The sequence below is a fragment of the Pygocentrus nattereri genome, chromosome 3 (genome assembly GCF_015220715.1).
Source record: "Pygocentrus nattereri isolate fPygNat1 chromosome 3, fPygNat1.pri, whole genome shotgun sequence".
In the NCBI taxonomy this organism is placed as follows: Eukaryota; Metazoa; Chordata; class Actinopteri; order Characiformes; family Serrasalmidae; genus Pygocentrus; species Pygocentrus nattereri.
In genome coordinates, this window is record NC_051213.1 from 684,671 (window position 1) to 702,628 (window position 17,958).

The 17,958-nt window shown below is 45.7% G+C and overlaps 1 protein-coding gene across 2 annotated transcripts in view; it reads left to right on the top strand.

Moving 5' to 3' along the window:
* The window catches only part of slc17a7b (solute carrier family 17 member 7b), a 45,464-nt gene that overhangs the window by 8,849 nt on the left and 18,657 nt on the right, over positions 1-17,958 (top strand). For both annotated transcript variants that reach the window (XM_017684576.2, XM_037536713.1), the window contains exons 2-6: positions 3,660-3,912; positions 11,477-11,595; positions 14,831-14,945; positions 16,240-16,327; positions 17,454-17,540. In XM_017684576.2, coding sequence (XP_017540065.1) covers positions 3,660-3,912; positions 11,477-11,595; positions 14,831-14,945; positions 16,240-16,327; positions 17,454-17,540 — 662 coding nt within the window. The remainder of the gene's footprint in view (positions 1-3,659; positions 3,913-11,476; positions 11,596-14,830; positions 14,946-16,239; positions 16,328-17,453; positions 17,541-17,958) is intronic.

Sequence of the window (17,958 nt, forward strand, 5' to 3'; positions counted from 1 at the left end):
TGGTTCCACTGACTTCTATTAAAGGTAAAGTAGGTTTTTGCCTCCTCCTGTAAAGCTGCCGTTTTGGAGATACCAGGTTCCCTTCCGACAGCAGTGATTTGTTCGTTTGTGTATCTCTTTGGGCTCTAGATTCGTCCAGGATGAAGAGAAGAACATCTAGTCACAAACACTGGTGCACATGGAAAATGCCACAACCATTCAAATATAGTTAAATATTCAGCGGCTTTATGGTCTTTCCATCCTAACTCTTTTTCTTGAGTTTAAGCCCAGCGCCTCTTTTTAAACACTGGTGATATGCGTCCACTTGCAGCTCTGCCTCAGTGCACTCATCGCACAGTGCATAGATTTTACCGCATCACAGCAAAAACGCTCAGCAGATTTCAACTCGATGCAAATGAGCGCGTCCGTCACATTGCATTTAGCCAATCAGGCAAGACCAGACCAGTTTTCACTATGAATGGCAAACATAACTTTCTAGCCAGGAAAACCAGCAGCTCTTATTCTCTCTGCATTAGTCTTTATTTATTTATTTATTTATTCATATGAACTTGTGAATCCACGCAAGATTCACTGGAGCAGCGCATCTGAGACGTGAGGCCGATGGGGGCGGTGGCAGAGGAGTAGGCGGCTGTCCTTGGTAATCCTAGCATCGGAGCAGGTTAAAAAGGATGAGGGTTCCTCTGACTCCGTATGGTCAATAGGTCTTCCGACTCAGCAGGGTCAACTGCTATTATAAGCCCATTTCCAAAAACAGTTGGGGCACTTTGCAAACTGTAAATAAAAATAAGATGCAAGAATGGGCAAATCATTTAAACCCAATGTTTAATTGAAAATACTGCAAAGACAACAAATCAAATGTTGAAGGATTCAAGATTCTTTGTCATTGCACAGGGTACAGCAAAGTGTAACGTGCCAACAATCAGAATCAGAATCCAAGTTCGTGGTCACAAAACACGGGGCAATTCCAAAAGGAGGAGCAGATACAAACAGACGGTCATCACCATCAAACAGTCCAAGAGGGCTAAGCAAAACGGCAGTGTCGAGGAAAAGAGGCAAAAAGGTCCAAAACAGGAGTCAAACAAGAAAGGCAAACAGTCCAAAGGGGAAAGGCAGAGCCGGAAAGCGGAAAGCACTGGTCAGAAACAGGGATCAAACAAACAACAGACCACTTGGTAGATCACCAAAGATCCAAGACCACACAATTAAACTAAGCTAAGGTCATATGACATGAGAATCAGTATTCAGGACATCTAGAGCGCTGATTGGAACATAAGGAAAGGTCAGGAGTCATGTGATCTCCCAGAGGATTCTGGGAGATGTAGTCTGGATTCATCTTGGAGCTTGACGGATGCGTGATAGGTATCAAACGGTTTTAGGATATATATAAAAAAAGATTAAACTAAGAATGAAGCAAAAATAGAGGCTAACATAAAATATAAAATGCAAGACATTAAAGTAAAGACTATATAGTTTAAAATGATTAAAAGTAAAAATAAAACTACAAAATAATTTGAAATAAAATTATTGAAAAAGTAAAATAAGTCAAATAAACGAGGGTGGAAAAGATTGAAGCAGCTATATATTATAGGTATTGCACATGAGGGTATCGCGCATGTGCGAATGGTAATATTTCTATTTATAAATAGTGCAGTTTAGTAATAAATATAAAGTGCAAAGGAATTTAAACATCATAAAAATATTTGCCCATTTTGAAATTGATGCCAACAACACATCTCAAAAAGTTGAGACAGGGGACAGAAAAGGCTGTTAAATGATAAAAAAAAAGCAGCAGGTGAAACATTTCATAATGAACAAGGTTAACTGGCGGCAGGTCAGTAACATGATTGGGTATAAAGAGCATCTCAGAGAGGCGGAGTCTTTCAGAAGTAACGATGGGGAGGGGTCACTCCTCTGTGAAAGACTGCGTGGGCAGTTAGTACAATAATGTTTTTCAACATAAAAAATATTGTGGGGATTCAGAGAATCTGGAGAAATCTCTGTCTGTGAGGGACGAGGCTGAACACCAGTATCTGCTGGCCGTGATCTTTGGGCCCTCAGGCAGCACTGCATTAAAAACAGACATGATTCTGTAGTGGAAATCACTGCATGGGCTCAGAAACACTTCTGAAAACCACTGTCTGTGAACACAGTTCATCACTGCATCCACAAACGCTGTTAAACTCTAAAACACAAAGAAGAACCCAAATATAAACAGGATCCAGAAACGCTGCCACCTTCTCTGGGCCTGAGCTCCTTTAAAATGGGCTGAGGGGAAGTGGAAAAGTGTCCGGCGGTCCGACGGATCAACATTTGAAATTCCTTTAGGAAATCATGGACACTGTGTCCTCCAGGCTGAAGACCCCTCAGCTTGTTATCAGTGCTCAGTTCTAAAGCCAGTTTTCATGATGGTTTAGGGGGCATTAGTGCTCATGGCCTGGGTGACCTGCTCATCTGTGAAGGCTCCATTAAAGCTGAATGATATAAACATGTTTTATCAACATCTGCTGCCGTCCAGACGACGTCTTTTTCAGGGAAGGCCTTGATTATTTCAGCAAGACGATGTAAAACCACATTCTGCATGTATTACAGCAGCACTGCTCCGTATTTAAAGAGTCCGGGTGCTAAACTGACCTGCCTGCAGTCCAGACCGGTCACCACTGAGAACATTTGATGCATTATGAAATGAAAAATAATAATTCATTTATTCTAATGAAATGACTTATAGCTTCTTTGTCTAGGCATTTTTTAAATGTTTGACAAGGATATAAACATTTCATGAAACATTTTGGTTCTTAACTGCAGTCTTGCACAATTGTTTAAAACATCAACAGTGATGTTTAGTGATGACTTGAATATTTATCTGCGAGTTGTTGAAGCTGAAACATCAGCAGTTATTGTACCCAGAAGCTTATTAATGTCATGTTGGTTAAAAGCGATATTATTTTATATTGTGGTATATATTTTATAACCTTAAACTCGTGCTTTTTGGTAAGTTTTTAAAGCTCTGGTTTTGAGCATTTTTTTCATTGAAACTAGTCTTAAACTTTCATCTGAGACAAGATAGGCATTTGTGAACACAAGCTAAGTATACATGCTTCAGTGACTTTATTGTTGTGTGATATAAATGATATTTCTTTCAAATTGAAAATGTGAGTGTCTGATACTATATCACCTAATGTGCCTAAATGGCATGGTAGCTGTTAGTTATTACCCTCTGATAAGAACATATTCAGCTAACAGCACATTCATATAGTAGCGTGAGGGAAAATACAAGAAATTTGAATATATGCCTGCATTGGATTTTCATATACAAATACCATATAAATAAAACTAACTAAAAAAAATACATAAATAACAATATTGATTAAAACTAAAAGGATAAGAACATATGCAATTAAAATATTGATTAAGGTAAGGTGCAGTGCTAAACCAAGGCAAAAGACATCTTTTATTTATTTATTTTTTCATCTATAATTTTTTATCTTATTATTTAACTATTGTTAAACACATAGTGAGCACAAGCCATGATTTCTGCCTTGGCATTTTCACCTTGTTTTTCATGAGTCTTCCACGTTGGACCCAAACCGTACGCTACCAAGAGTCAATAAGAATTCGTCTCACTCACCTTTTGTCATTTTCCCTGCGTCCCCCTCTGTCAGAATCATAGAGAAGCGTCAGGAGAATGGGGAGACGATCGAGCTGTCAGCAGAGGGACGTCCCGAGTTGGTGGAGGAGAAGGAGCTCCCGGTGGTGGACTGCACCTGTTTTGGTCTGCCTCGCCGCTACATCATCGCCATCCTCTCAGGCTTGGGCTTCTGTATCTCCTTTGGCATCCGCTGCAACCTGGGAGTGGCCGTGGTCAGCATGGTCAACAACCATACCATCTACAGAGGAGGGAAACCCATCAATGTGGTGAGTGGCGAAGGGTCCGTGTACCATCAGCTTTAACCCCACACACTGCTTCAGTAACCCCAAACCTCCACCTTACCACCACTTCAATAACCCCAGCCCTCCACCTCAGTAACCCCACACACTGCTTCAGTAACCCCAGCCCTCCACCTCAGTAACCCCACACACCGCTTCAGTAACCCCAGCCCTCCACCTCAGAGTAACCCTACACACCACTTCAGGAACCCCAGCCCTCCACCTCAGAGTAACCCTACACACCACTTCAGTAACCCCAACCCTCCACCTCAGTAACCCCACACACTGCTTCAGTAACCCCAGCCCTCCACCTCAGTAACCCCACACACCGCTTCAGTAACCCCAGCCCTCCACCTCAGAGTAACCCTACACACCACTTCAGGAACCCCAGCCCTCCACCTCAGCAACACAACACACCGCTTCAGTAACCCCACACACCACTTCAGTAACCCCAGCCCTCCACCTCAGTAACCCCACACACTGCTTCAGTAACCCCACACACCACTTCAGTAACCCCAGCCCTCCACCTCAGTAACCCCACACACTGCTTCAGTAACCCCACACACCACTTCAGTAACCCCAGCCCTCCACCTCAGTAACCCCACACACTGCTTCAGTAACCCCACACACCACTTCAGTAACCCCAGCCCTCCACCTCAGTAACCCCACACACTGCTTCAGTAACCCCACACACTGCTTCAGTAACCCCACACACCACTTCAGTAACCCCAGCCCTCCACCTCAGTAACCCCACACACCACTTCAGTAACCCCAGCCCTCCACCTCAGTAACCCCACACACTGCTTCAGTAACCCCACACACCACTTCAGTAACCCCAGCCCTCCACCTCAGTAACCCCACACACTGCTTCAGTAACCCCACACACTGCTTCAGTAACCCCACACACCACTTCAGTAACCCCAGCCCTCCACCTCAGTAACCCCACACACCACTTCAGTAACCCCAGCCCTCCACCTCAGTAACCCCACACACTGCTTCAGTAACCCCAGCCCTCCACCTCAGTAACCCCAGCCCTCCACCTCAGTAACCCCAGACACTGCTTCAGTAACCCCAGCCCTCCACCTAAGAAACCCCACACACCGCTTCAGTAACCCCAGTCCTCCACCTCAGTAACCCCACACACCACTTGAATAACCCCAGCCTTCCACCTCAGTAATCCCACACAACACTTCAGGAACCCAAGCCCTCCACCTCAGTAACCCCACACACCACCTAAGTAACTTCAACAGCACTTCAAAAACTCCAGCCCTCCACCTCAGTAACCTCACCAAAACTTCAATAACTCCAACCCTCCACCTGAGTAACCCCACACACCACTTCAATAACTCCAACCCTCCACCTGAGTAACCTCAAACACTACTTTAATGACTCCAACCCCCCACCTCAGTTACCTCACCACCACTTCAAAAACACCAGCCCTCCAACTCAGAAACCTCACCACCACTTCAAAAACTCTAACCCTCCACCTCAGTAACCTCACCACCACTTCAATAACTCCAATCCTCCACCTCAGTAACCTCATCACCACTTCAATAACCCTAACCCTCCACCTGAGTAACCCCACACACCACTTCAATAACTCCAACCCTCCACCTGAGTAACCTCAAACACTACTTTAATGACTCCAACCCCCCACCTCAGTTACCTCACCACCACTTCAATAACCCCAACCCTCCACCTCAGTAACCTCATCACCACTTCAATAACCCTAACCCTCCACCTCAGTAACCTCATCACCACTTCAATAACCCTAACCCTCCACCTCAGTAACCTCACCACCACTTCAATAACTCCAATCCTCCACCTCAGTAACCTCACCACCACTTCAATAACTCCAATCCTCCACCTCAGTTACCTCACCACCACTTCAATAACCCCAAACTTTCACCTCAGTAACCTCACACACGACATCAAAAACTCCTGCCCTCTACCTCTGTAACCTCACCACCACTTCAATAACCCCAACCCTGCACCTCAGTAACCTCACACACTAATTCAATAAACCTAACCCTCCACCTCAGTAACCTCACCACAACATCAAAAACTCCTGCCCTCCACCTCAGTAACCTCACCACCACTTCAATAACCCCAACCCTGCACCTCAGTAACCTCACACACTAATTCAATACACCCAACCCTCCACCTCAGTAACCTCACACACTAGTTCAATACACCCAATCCTCCACCTCAGTAACCTCACACACTACTTCAATAAACCCAACCCTTTATCTCAGTGACCTAACACACTACTTCAATAAACTCAACCCTCCACCTCAGTTACCTCACCACCACTTCAATAACCCCAAACTTTCACCTCAGTAACCTCACACACTACTTCAATAAACCCAACCCTCCACCTCAGTAACCCCACACACCGCTTCAATAACTCCAACCCTCCACCTGAGTAACCTCAAACACTACTTTAATGACTCCAACCCCCCGCCTCAGTTACCTCACCACCACTTCAAAAACACCAGCCCTCCAACTCAGAAACCTCACCACCACTTCAATAACCCCAACCCTCCACCTCAGTTACCTCACCACCACTTCAATAACCCCAAACTTTCACCTCAGTAACCTCACACACGACATCAAAAACCCCTGCCCTCCACCTCAGTAACCTCACCACCACTTCAATAACCCCAACCCTGCACCTCAGTAACCTCACACACTAGTTCAATACACCCAACCCTCCACCTCAGTTACCTCACCACCACTTCAAAAACTTCAGCCCTCCACCTCAATAACCTCACCAACACTTCAATAAGCCTAACCCTCCACCTCAGTAACCTCAAACATTAGTTCAATACACCCAACCCTCCACCTCATTAACCTCACCACCACTTCAATAACCCCAACCCCCCACCTCAGTAACCTCACACACTAGTTCAATACACCCAACCCTCCACCTCAGTAACCTCACACACTACTTCAATAAACCCAACCCTCCACCTCAGTAACCCCACACACCACTTCAATAACTCCAACCCTCCACCTGAGTAACCTCAAACACTACTTTAATGACTCCAACCCCCCGCCTCAGTTACCTCACCACCACTTCAAAAACTCCAGCCCTCCAACTCAGAAACCCTACCACCACTTCAATAACCCCAACCCTCCACCTCAGTAACCTCATCACCACTTCAATAACCCTAACCCTCCACCTCAGTAACCTCACCACCACTTCAATAACTCCAATCCTCCACCTCAGTTACCTCACCACCACTTCAATAACCCCAAACTTTCACCTCAGTAACCTCACACACGACATCAAAAACTCCTGCCCTCTACCTCAGTAACCTCACCACCACTTCAAAAACTCCAGCCCTCCACCTCAGTAACCTCACCAACACTTCAGTAAGCCTAACCCTCCACCTCAGTAACCTCAAACATTAGTTCAATACACCCAACCCTCCACCTCATTAACCTCACCACCACTTCAATACACCCAACCTTCCACCTCAGTAACCTCACACACTACTTCAATAAACCCCTCCCTCCACCTCAGTTACCTCACCACCACTTCAATAAACCCAACCCTCCACCTCAGTAACTTCACCACCACTTCAACAACCCCAAACTTTCACCTCAGTAATCCCATCTCACCACTTCAAAAACTCTAACCCTCCACCTCAGTAACCTCAGCACCACTTCAATCACGCCAACCCTACACCTCAGTAACCTCACACACTAGTTCCATACGCCCAACCCTCCACCTCAGTAACCCGACACACCACTTCAATAACTCCAACCCTGCACTTCAGATATCTCACCACCACTACAATAACCCCAACCCTCCACCTCAGTTACCTCACGACCACTTCAATAACCCAAACACTCCACCTCAGTTACCTCACCACCACTTCAATAACCCCAAACTTTCACCTATGTAACATCATCACCACTTCAAAAACTCCAGCCCTCCACCTCAGTAACCTCAGCGCAACTACAATAACCCCAACCCTCCACCTCAGTTACCTCACCACCACTTCAATAACCCCAAACTTTCACCTCAGTAACCTCACACATGACATCAAAAACTCCTGCCCTCCACCTCAGTAACCTCACCACCACTTCAATAACCCCAACCCTGCACCTCAGTAACCTCACACACTAGTTCAATACACCCAACCATCCACCTCAGTAACCTCACCAACACTTCAATAAGCCTAACCCTCCACCTCAGTAACCTCACACACGACATCAAAAACTCCAGTTCTCCACCTCAGTTACCTAGCTACCACTTCAATAACCCCAACACTCCACCTCAGTTACCTCACCAACTCTCCAATAACCCCAACCTTTCACCTATGTAACATCACCACCACTTCAAAAACCCCAACCCTCCACCTCAGTAACCTCAAACACTAGTTCAATACACCCAACCCTCCACCTCATTAACCTCACCACCACTTCAATACACCCAACCTTCCACCTCAGTAACCTCACACACTACTTCAATAAACCCAATGTTCCACCTCAGTAACCTGACACACCACTTCAATAACCCAAACACTCCACCTCAGTTATCTCACCACGACTTCAATAACCCCAACCTTTCACCTATGTAACATCACCACCACTTCAAAAACTCCAGCCCTCCACCTCAGTAACCTCAGCGCAACTTCATTAACTCCAACCCTCCACCTCAGTTACCTCACCACCACTTCAATAACCCCAACCCTACACCTCAGTTACATCACCACCACTTCAATAACCCCAACTCTACACCTCAGTTACATCACCACCACTTCAATAACCCCAACCCTCCACCTCAGTAGCCTTACACAATACTTCAATAAACTCAACCCTCCACCTCAGTAATCTCACCACCACTTCAGTAACCCGAACCCTCCACCTCAGTAACCTCACACACTAGTTCAATACACCCAACCCTCCACCTCAGTAACCTCACACATTACTTCAATAAGCCCAACCCTCCACCTCAGTAACCCCACAGACTACTTCAATAAACCCAACCCTCCACCTCAGTTACCTCATCACCATTTCAAAAACTCCAGCCCTCCACCTCAGTAACCTCACCACCACTTCAGTAACCCCAACCCTCCACCTCAGTTACCTCAACACCACTTCAAAAACTCCAGCCCTCCACCTCAGTAACCTCACCACCACTTCAGTAACCCCAACCCTCCACCTCAGTAACTTCACCACCACTTCAATAAACCCAGTCCTCCACCTCAGTAACCTCACCACCACTTCAATAAACCCATCCTCCACCTCAGTTTCCTCACCACCACTTCAATAACCCCAACCCTCCACCTCTGTAACCTCACCACCACTTCAGTAACACCACCCCTCTACTGCAATGGCCACATCTCCCCACTGTAAACCCCACCACTCCACCTCAATAACCCCATTTCACCACTATTAACTTGACTACTCCACCTCAGCAACCCCATCTCAGCACTGTCAACCCCATCCGTCCATTTCAGTAACCCCGTCTTACCTCTGTTAACTTCACCCACCCACCTTCACCCCATCTCACCACTTTTAACCCCATCCCTCCACGTCAGTAACCCCATCTACTACTGTAAACCTCACCAGTGCACCTCTTTAACCCATCTCACCACTGTTAACCCCATCCCTCCTCCTCAGTAACCCCATGTTACTACTGAAATACCCACTGCTTCACCTCAGTAACCCTGGTCCACCACTGTTAGCTCCACCACTCCACCTCAGTAACTCCATCATACAACTGAAATACCCACTGTTCCACCTCAGTAACCCCATGTTACTACTGAAATACCCACTGCTTTACCTCAGTAACCCCATGTTACTACTGAAATGCCCACTGCTTTACCTCAGTAACCCTCTTCCACCACAGTTAACTCCACCACTCCACCTCAGTAATCCCATCTTCCTACTGAAATACCCACTGCTCCACCTCAGTAGCTCCATCTTACTACTGAAATACCCACTGCTCCACCTCAGTAACCCCATGTTACTACTGAAAATACCTGCTGCTTTACCTCAGTAACCCCATGTTACTACTGAAATACCTGCTGCTTCACCTCAGTAACCCCATGTTACTACTGAAATACCTGCTGCTTTACCTCAGTAACCCCATGTTACTACTGAAATACCCACTGCTCCACCTCAGTAACCCCATGTTACTACTGAAATACCCACTGTTCCACCTCAGTAACCCCATGTTACTACTGAAATACCCACTGCTCCACCTCAGTAACCCCATGTTACTACTGAAATACCCACTGCTCCACCTCAGTAACCCCATGTTACTACTGAAATACCTGCTGCTTTACCTCAGTAACCCCATGTTACTACTGAAATACCCACTGCTCCACCTCAGTAACCCCATGTTACTACTGAAATACCCACTGTTCCACCTCAGTAACCCCATGTTACTACTGAAATACCCGCTGCTCCACCTCAGTAACCCCATGTTACTACTGAAATACCCACTGTTCCACCTCAGTAACCCCATGTTACTACTGAAATACCCACTGCTTTACCTCAGTAACCCCATGTTACTACTGAAATACCCACTGTTCCACCTCAGTAACCCCATGTTACTACTGAAATACCCACTGCTCCACCTCAGTAACCCCATGTTACTACTGAAATACCCACTGCTCCACCTCAGTAACCCCATGTTACTACTGAAATACCCACTGCTTTACCTCAGTAACCCTTTTCCACCACAGTTAACCCCACCACTCCACCTCAGTAACCCCATCTTACTACTGAAATGCCCACTGCTCCATCTCAGTAAACCCCATCTTCCTACTGAAATACCCACTGCTCCACCTCAGTAACCCCATCTTACTACTGAAATACCCACTGCTCCACCTCAGTAACCCCAACTTACTACTGAAATACCCACTGCTCCACCTCAGTAACCCCATCTTACTACTGAAATACCCATTGCTCCACCTCAGTAACCCCATCTTACTACTGAAATACCCAGTGCTCCATTTCAGTAACCCCATCTTATTACTGAAATACCCACTGCTCCATCTCAGTAACCCCATCTTACTACTGAAGTACCCACTCCTACACCTCAGTAACCCCATCTTACTACTGAAATACCCAGTGCTCCATCTCAGTAACCCCATCTTATTACTGAAATACCCTCTGCTCCATCTCAGTAACCCCATTTTACTACTGAAATACTGACTGCTCCACCTCAGTAACCCCATCTTACTACTGAAATACTGACTGCTCCATCTCAGTAACCCCATCTTACTACTGAAATACTGACTGCTCCATCTCAGTAACCCCATCTTACTACTGAAATACCCACTGCTCCACCTCAGTAACCTCAGAGTGATGTGATGTGAAATGTTTGTTGAAAAATATACTGGCAGATTTCTTTACAGTGGTGGTGATGGGAGCAGTGGTTTTCTTCTGGACTATTTTCCTCAAAAATCAAAGTGTCAGAAAAGTCCCAGTCATTGCATTAATTTCTCTCTCTCTCTCTGTCTCTCTCTCTATCTCTCTCTGTCTCTCTCTCTCTCTGTCTCTCTCTGTCTCTCTCTCTCTCTTTCAGAGAGCTCAGTTTCAGTGGGATCCAGAGACAGTAGGAATGATTCATGGATCCTTTTTTTGGGGTTACATCGTCACTCAGATTCCTGGAGGATTCATCTGTCAGAAATTTGCTGCCAACAGGTCAGAACTTGTTTAAAACGCTGTCGCTGTTGTGACAGAGCCTTGTACCTCCACTTTGCATATGAAAAAGAAAAAGCTTTATTACCTTTGCATAGAGGTTAATTGAACAAGATTTTGGTTTCTGCTGCAACAATCATCATGAAATTTAAACTCATTATAAAGGGCCACCTGCGTTTTGTTAGTCTTGTAAAGCCAGATGTGCTCTTGTAGCTAGAAAACACATTTGGGGATAACACTGAAAGTTAAACGTGAGAGGGAGCATTGATTTTAGGGTGGGAACACACTGAGAGTGAAATTTCTAAACCAGTCCAACACAGAGCTTCAACCCTGTCTGACGGACAACAAGCATGTGGTTAGCCCATGGGTATATTTTATCACAGCTAGAAAGAAAATTCTATTTATGCAGGTAAATGTCTGTTGTGTGCAAAGAAACCATATTATACATGATGCAATTAAACACAACCTCTTACAAGAAGAATGCACTTTCTGTTAATAAAATTCATTTTAGGCTTCGAAACGCTTTAAATATGTACTTTTTCTTTGATGTTTTTTGACAACATAGTAATCAAGTGCTTTACTTTTAGGAAATGTTATTTTCCACCTTAAGCTGTCAAAAAAGAGACTATGTGAACAGATCTTCCTGAAATTTAGAGCAACTGTTCGAAGCCCTCTGAGACACTGGGATACTGTGCAAGATGTAATCAAAAACAGAAAGAAATGATGTGAAACTCCATATTTCAGTGAAAATATATAAAACAGGGTAAGTCCAAAGTAACAGGACACCATTTTATTTATTTTTTATTTTATTATCGACTTTTATCTCTGGGGTCATCTTAAACAAATTGTGTATGCTGAGAAAATCTGTGAAACACACCACCATCAGCACCGAATCGTGGAGGCTTGTGACAGCAAAAAAATAAAATAAGATCAAATGGTGTCCTGTGACTTTTGACTCATCCTGTAGATATATACACAAAATATCTCACAAAAGTGAGTGCACCTCTCACATTTCTGCAGATATTCTGTCTTCTGATGGGACGTCACTGTAGAACTGAAGCTCTGATATAAGTTAAAGTGGTCAGTGTGCAGCTTGTACAGCAGAGCAGATTTACTGACCTCTGAAAAGAACAACACACAGACATTAATGTCTAAATAGCTGGCAGCACAAGTGATTCCACCTCACAGTGGACGTGTCCAGATTGTGCCCAGTGTCAATATTTAGTGTGACCACCATTATTATCCAGCACTGCTGGAACCCTCTTGGGCATGGAATTCACCAGAGCTGCACAGGCTGCTACTGGAATCCTCTTCCACTCCTCCATGATGACATCACGGAGCTGGTGGATGTTAGACGCCTTGTGCTCCTCCTCCTTCTGCTTGAGGAAGCCCCACAGGTGCTCAATTGGGTTTAGGTCTGGAGACACACTTGACCAGTCCATCACAGTTTCCGGAGGGAGGGATCGTGCTCTGCTTCAGAAGGTCACAGTACATGTTGGAATTCATGTTTCCCTCAATGAACCGCAGCTCCCCAGTGCCGGCAGCACTCATGCAATTCCAGACCATGATGCTACCACCACCATGCTTGACTGTAGGCAAGAGACGGTTGTCTTGATGCTCTTCACCAGGGTGCCGCCACACATGCTGGATACCATCTGAGCCAAACAAGTTTATCTTGGTCTCGTCAGACCACAGGAACTGGTTCCAGTAATCCATGTTCTTGGACTGTTTACCTGTCAGTGCTCAGACCATACGCCGCACAATACATCAACTCGGTCTGCATGGATGATGGCCATGCAGACCGAGTTGATGTATTGTGCGGCGTATGGTCTGAGCACTGACAGGCTGACCTCCCACTTCTTCAACCTCTGCAGCAATGCTGGCAGCACTCATGCATTGATTGTTTGAAGCCAACCTCTGGATATGACGCTGAACACATGGACTCAACTTCTTTGGTGGACCCTGGTGAGGCCTGTTCGGAGTGGAACCTGTCCTGGGAAACTGCTGTATGACCTTGGCCACCGTGCTGTAGCTCAGTTTCAGGGTGTTAAGTCTTCTTATAGCCCAGGTGTCTTTGTAGAGAGAGCAATTCTATTTCTCACATCTTCAAAGATTCTTTACCATGATGTTCCATGTTGAATATCCAGTGGTCAGTCTGAGTTAATTGTACCCAAAACATCAAATTTAACAGCCCTGCTCCCCGTTCACACCTGGAATCCTGTAATTCTAACGAGTCACACGACACCAGGGAGGGACGACGACACAACTGGGCACAATCAGGACACGTTCACTGTGAGGTGGACTCACTTGTGCTGCCAACTATTTAGACATTAATGTCTGTGTGTTGTTCTTTTCAGAGGACAGTGAATCTGCTCTGCTGTACAAGCTGCACACTGACCACTTTAACTTATATCTGAGTTTCATTTCTACAGTGACATCCCATCAAAAGATAGAATAACATATTTACAGAAATGTGTGGGTATAACAAAGTGGAAGCGATTGGGAGCGACAGCAGCTCAGCCACGAAGTGGTCAGCCACTTAAAATGACAGAGCGGGGTCAGCGGATACTGAGGGGCATAGTGTGCAGAGGTCACCAACTTTCTGCAGAGTCAATCCACTGGACTCTAGAGCAGTGGAGACGAGTTCTCTGGAGTGACCAATCACGCTTCTCCGTCTGGAAATCCGATGGGCGAGTCTGGGTTTGGTGGTTGCCAGGAGACGGTACTTGTCTGACTGCATTGTGCCGAGTGTAAAGTTTGGTGGAGGGGGGATCATGGTGTGGGGTTGTTTTTCAGGAGTTGAGCTCGGCCCCTTAGTTCCAGTGAAAGGAACTCTTAAAACTCTTAAAGACATTTTGGACAATTTCATGCTCCCAACCTTGTGGGAACAGTTTGGGGACGGCCCCTTCCTGCTCCAACGTGACTGTGCACCAGTGCACAAAGTAGGTCCATAAAGACACTGAGAACATTTGATGCATTATGAAATACAATACAATAAAGGAGAACCTGAACTGGTGAGCATCTGAAATTCTGTATCAAGCAAGAACGAGAAAACTCGCAGTACTAATTGGCAGCTATATTCTGGAAAGGATGAGCTTTCAATTCTGTTAAAAGAAATAAAAAACACTAAAAGTGGAAATACAGGTTTAGTTAAAACAGTGACGATACGCTTATGTAACATGGACCTCTGTACTTATGGTTCTTCTTATGACGTGCACTTTGTGAATGTGTGTTTTAGGGTGTTTGGGTTTGCGATCGTTGCTACATCAACGTTAAACATGTTGATCCCGTCCGCAGCACGTATTCACTACCTGTGTGTGATCATAGTGAGAGTGCTACAGGGACTGGTGGAGGTAAACACATCTCCTTCATCTTTCATCCTTCTCTCTCCCTCTCTCTCTATCTCTCTCTCTCTCTCTCTCTCTCTGTCTCCCTCTCTCTCTCTCTCTCTCTCTCTGTCTCTGTCTGTCTGTCTCTCTCTCACTCTCTCTCTCTCTGTCTCTCTCTGTCTGTCTCTGTCTGTGTGTCTCACTCACTCACTCACTCTCTCTCTTTCACTCACTCTCTCTCTCATTCTCTCTCTCTGTCTGTCTCACTCTCTCTCTCACTCACTCTCTCTGTCTCTGTCTGTCTGTCTGTCTCTCTCTCTCACTCACTCTGTCTGTCTCTATCTGTTTCTCTCACTCACCTTCTCACTCAGTCTCTCTCTCTGTCTCTGTCTGTCTGTCTCAATCTCTCTCTCTCTCTCTCTCTCTCTCTCTCTCTCTCTCTCTCTCTCTCTCTCTGTCTCTCTGTCTGTCTGTCTGTCTCTCTCACTCACTTTCTCTGTCTGTCTCTATCTGTTTCTCTCACTCACCTTCTCACTCAGTCTCTCTCTCTGTCTCTGTCTGTCTGTCTCAATCTCTCTTTCTTTCTCTCTCTCTCTCTCTCTCTCTGTCTGTCTGTCTGTCTCTCTCACTCACTTTCTCTGTCTGTCTCTATCTGTTTCTCTCACTCACCTTCTCACTCAGTCTCTCTCTCTGTCTCTGTCTGTCTGTCTCAAACTCTCTTTCTTTCTCTCTCTCTCTCTCTCTCTCTCTCTCTCTCTCTCTCTCTCTCTCTCTCTCTCTGTCTCTGTCTGTCTGTCTGTCTCTCTCACTCACTTTCTCTGTCTGTCTCTATCTGTTTCTCTCACTCACCTTCTCACTCAGTCTCTCTCTCTGTCTCTGTCTGTCTGTCTCAATCTCTCTTTCTCTCTCTCTCTCTCTCTCTCTCTGTCTCTGTCTGTCTGTCTCTCTCTCTCTTCATTGCCTGATTTTTCTAAAACCATGCTGGCCTTTAAACATTCCCTCTTAACACCCCACACACCCACTCTGTTGCAAGAAAGAGGAAAAATTATCTCCAAACTAGGTCAAAATTCTCTAGCGAGTTTTGTTCGATAAGCCAGGTCCACTAGCACCACCTTCAGGCTCTGTTTGATATAACGTTGGTGCTCATGGAGTGTGGAGTCAAACACAACACTGTCAACTCTCCTGCAGAGCTAAACTATCTTCTTTTTGGCTGTGAAGCTTAGTTTAATTGAAGGAGTGCTATTTTAAGTACTTAAACATTATAAGCAAAAAATTCTCACATCCATGACATCACATCCTGTCTGTGTGACTCTTTTAGGGTGTGTCTTACCCAGCATGCCATGGGATCTGGGCCAAATGGGCTCCGCCACTGGAGAGAAGCCGATTGGCTACAACAGCGTTCTGTGGTGAGGCCGTAGTCCTTTCTATCAGGGACCAATCAATAGACCAGGTTTGCTTGTTTAGATTTGGCACTGAAGACTTGAGGCTAACGTAGCTAACAGGTAATGGAAGCTAATAACACAGCAGTTATCATGGAGCTACCTGCATGGCCAAACCATCACACGCTCGCCTCAAATCATGTGGAGCTGTTCAGTAATCCCTAGCAGACTTGTGTTGGTGGCACACTGTATGCAGTTCTCCGACAGAGTGGCGCTCCGGTGCTTCCCGCAGTCATGATGGGGGGCTGGTCATCCCGGGTTTCCCCCTGGTGACTGGGATTTGCCTCGTCATGGTGAAGGGACTGCACACCCCCTGTGGCACTCTAAAAACCTCTGTGCATAGTTCTCAACCTCTGACCACGGTGTACCATATCTGACCATACATCCGGTTGACGTCTGGCAGTGATGGGGTGTCTGTCGATGGGAGCAGGGATGAATGGCCTGGGATCTCCTAGTTAGAGCCCTGCATGCCAGCGGCATGGGGTATATGGTTGCTAGCAGCTGGGTTTGAGTGGCAACTGCTTTCAGCAGACCCCTGTGTCGCTGAGCAGACTTATTTAGGGAAGGCACTGCTCACCCAAACAGTTGGCCTAAAACTTGCCCACTCTACCATCTCCTGTGTAAGTCGCTTTGCCTACTGAGACATCCATCCTGCAGTCCAAATCAGAAAATCATCCCTTTTAGACTGGCAACATGGAATGCCCTGGATAATGGACATTCCATGAATGTCCTGGATGATGACAGCGTCAGACCTCACCAGGGGACCATGTTGATACCTGAAGGACTGAGGCTACAACATGAACAATGCTGCTCTTAGAGAGAAAATCCTCCTGGGCTATCTGAAAGAGGTGGGAAGAGGGTACACCCTCTTCTGGAGAGGCTACCCCCCAGTTCCCAACATCAGCATGTTGTGGAACTGGCAATCAACAGACTTGAGTGGTTCATGGCACTACTGTTATCTACAAAGCTGTAGTATCTTACTATCTGTAAGCTGCGGTAGCCTCATGGCTCAAAAAATTTAAAAAGCAAACTCTGAACACAAAAGGGCAGATTTTTTACTGAACAGTGCTGCTAACATCTTGTTGTGTTACAGGCTCGTATGCTGGAGCTGTGATTGCCATGCCATTAGCAGGAGTGTTAGTGCAGTACTCCGGCTGGTCCTCAGTCTTTTACGTATATGGTGAGAAAAGCACACAAACTCTCACACATACCAGTCCTCTAGTCATTCACATACATGCACTGGACAGAATCACAAACGCCATGTGAAAATTTCCTTCAACTTGATTTGCTTATTGATTTTTTTTACTTGCTAGCTAGGTCTATTTGTCTAAAGAGTTCTCAGTGTTTGTAGAATCTGGTATTGTGATTGAAGAGTCTGTGGAAGCAGTTTCATGTTCATGTTCATGAAACTACTCTTAATTTTAAACATTTTACTTCAGTTTCAACACCACAGCTTCAGCTTTCTTGACCTTTGGCAAATTAGTGAGTTCATTAAACCATCTTCCTTCCTAATGCTTGCCCAGGCCATTGAGGTTCCTCAGTCATGTTCATCCGTTGGCAGCAGCCCTTGTTCCAACACATCCTTTGACTTTCTGAAA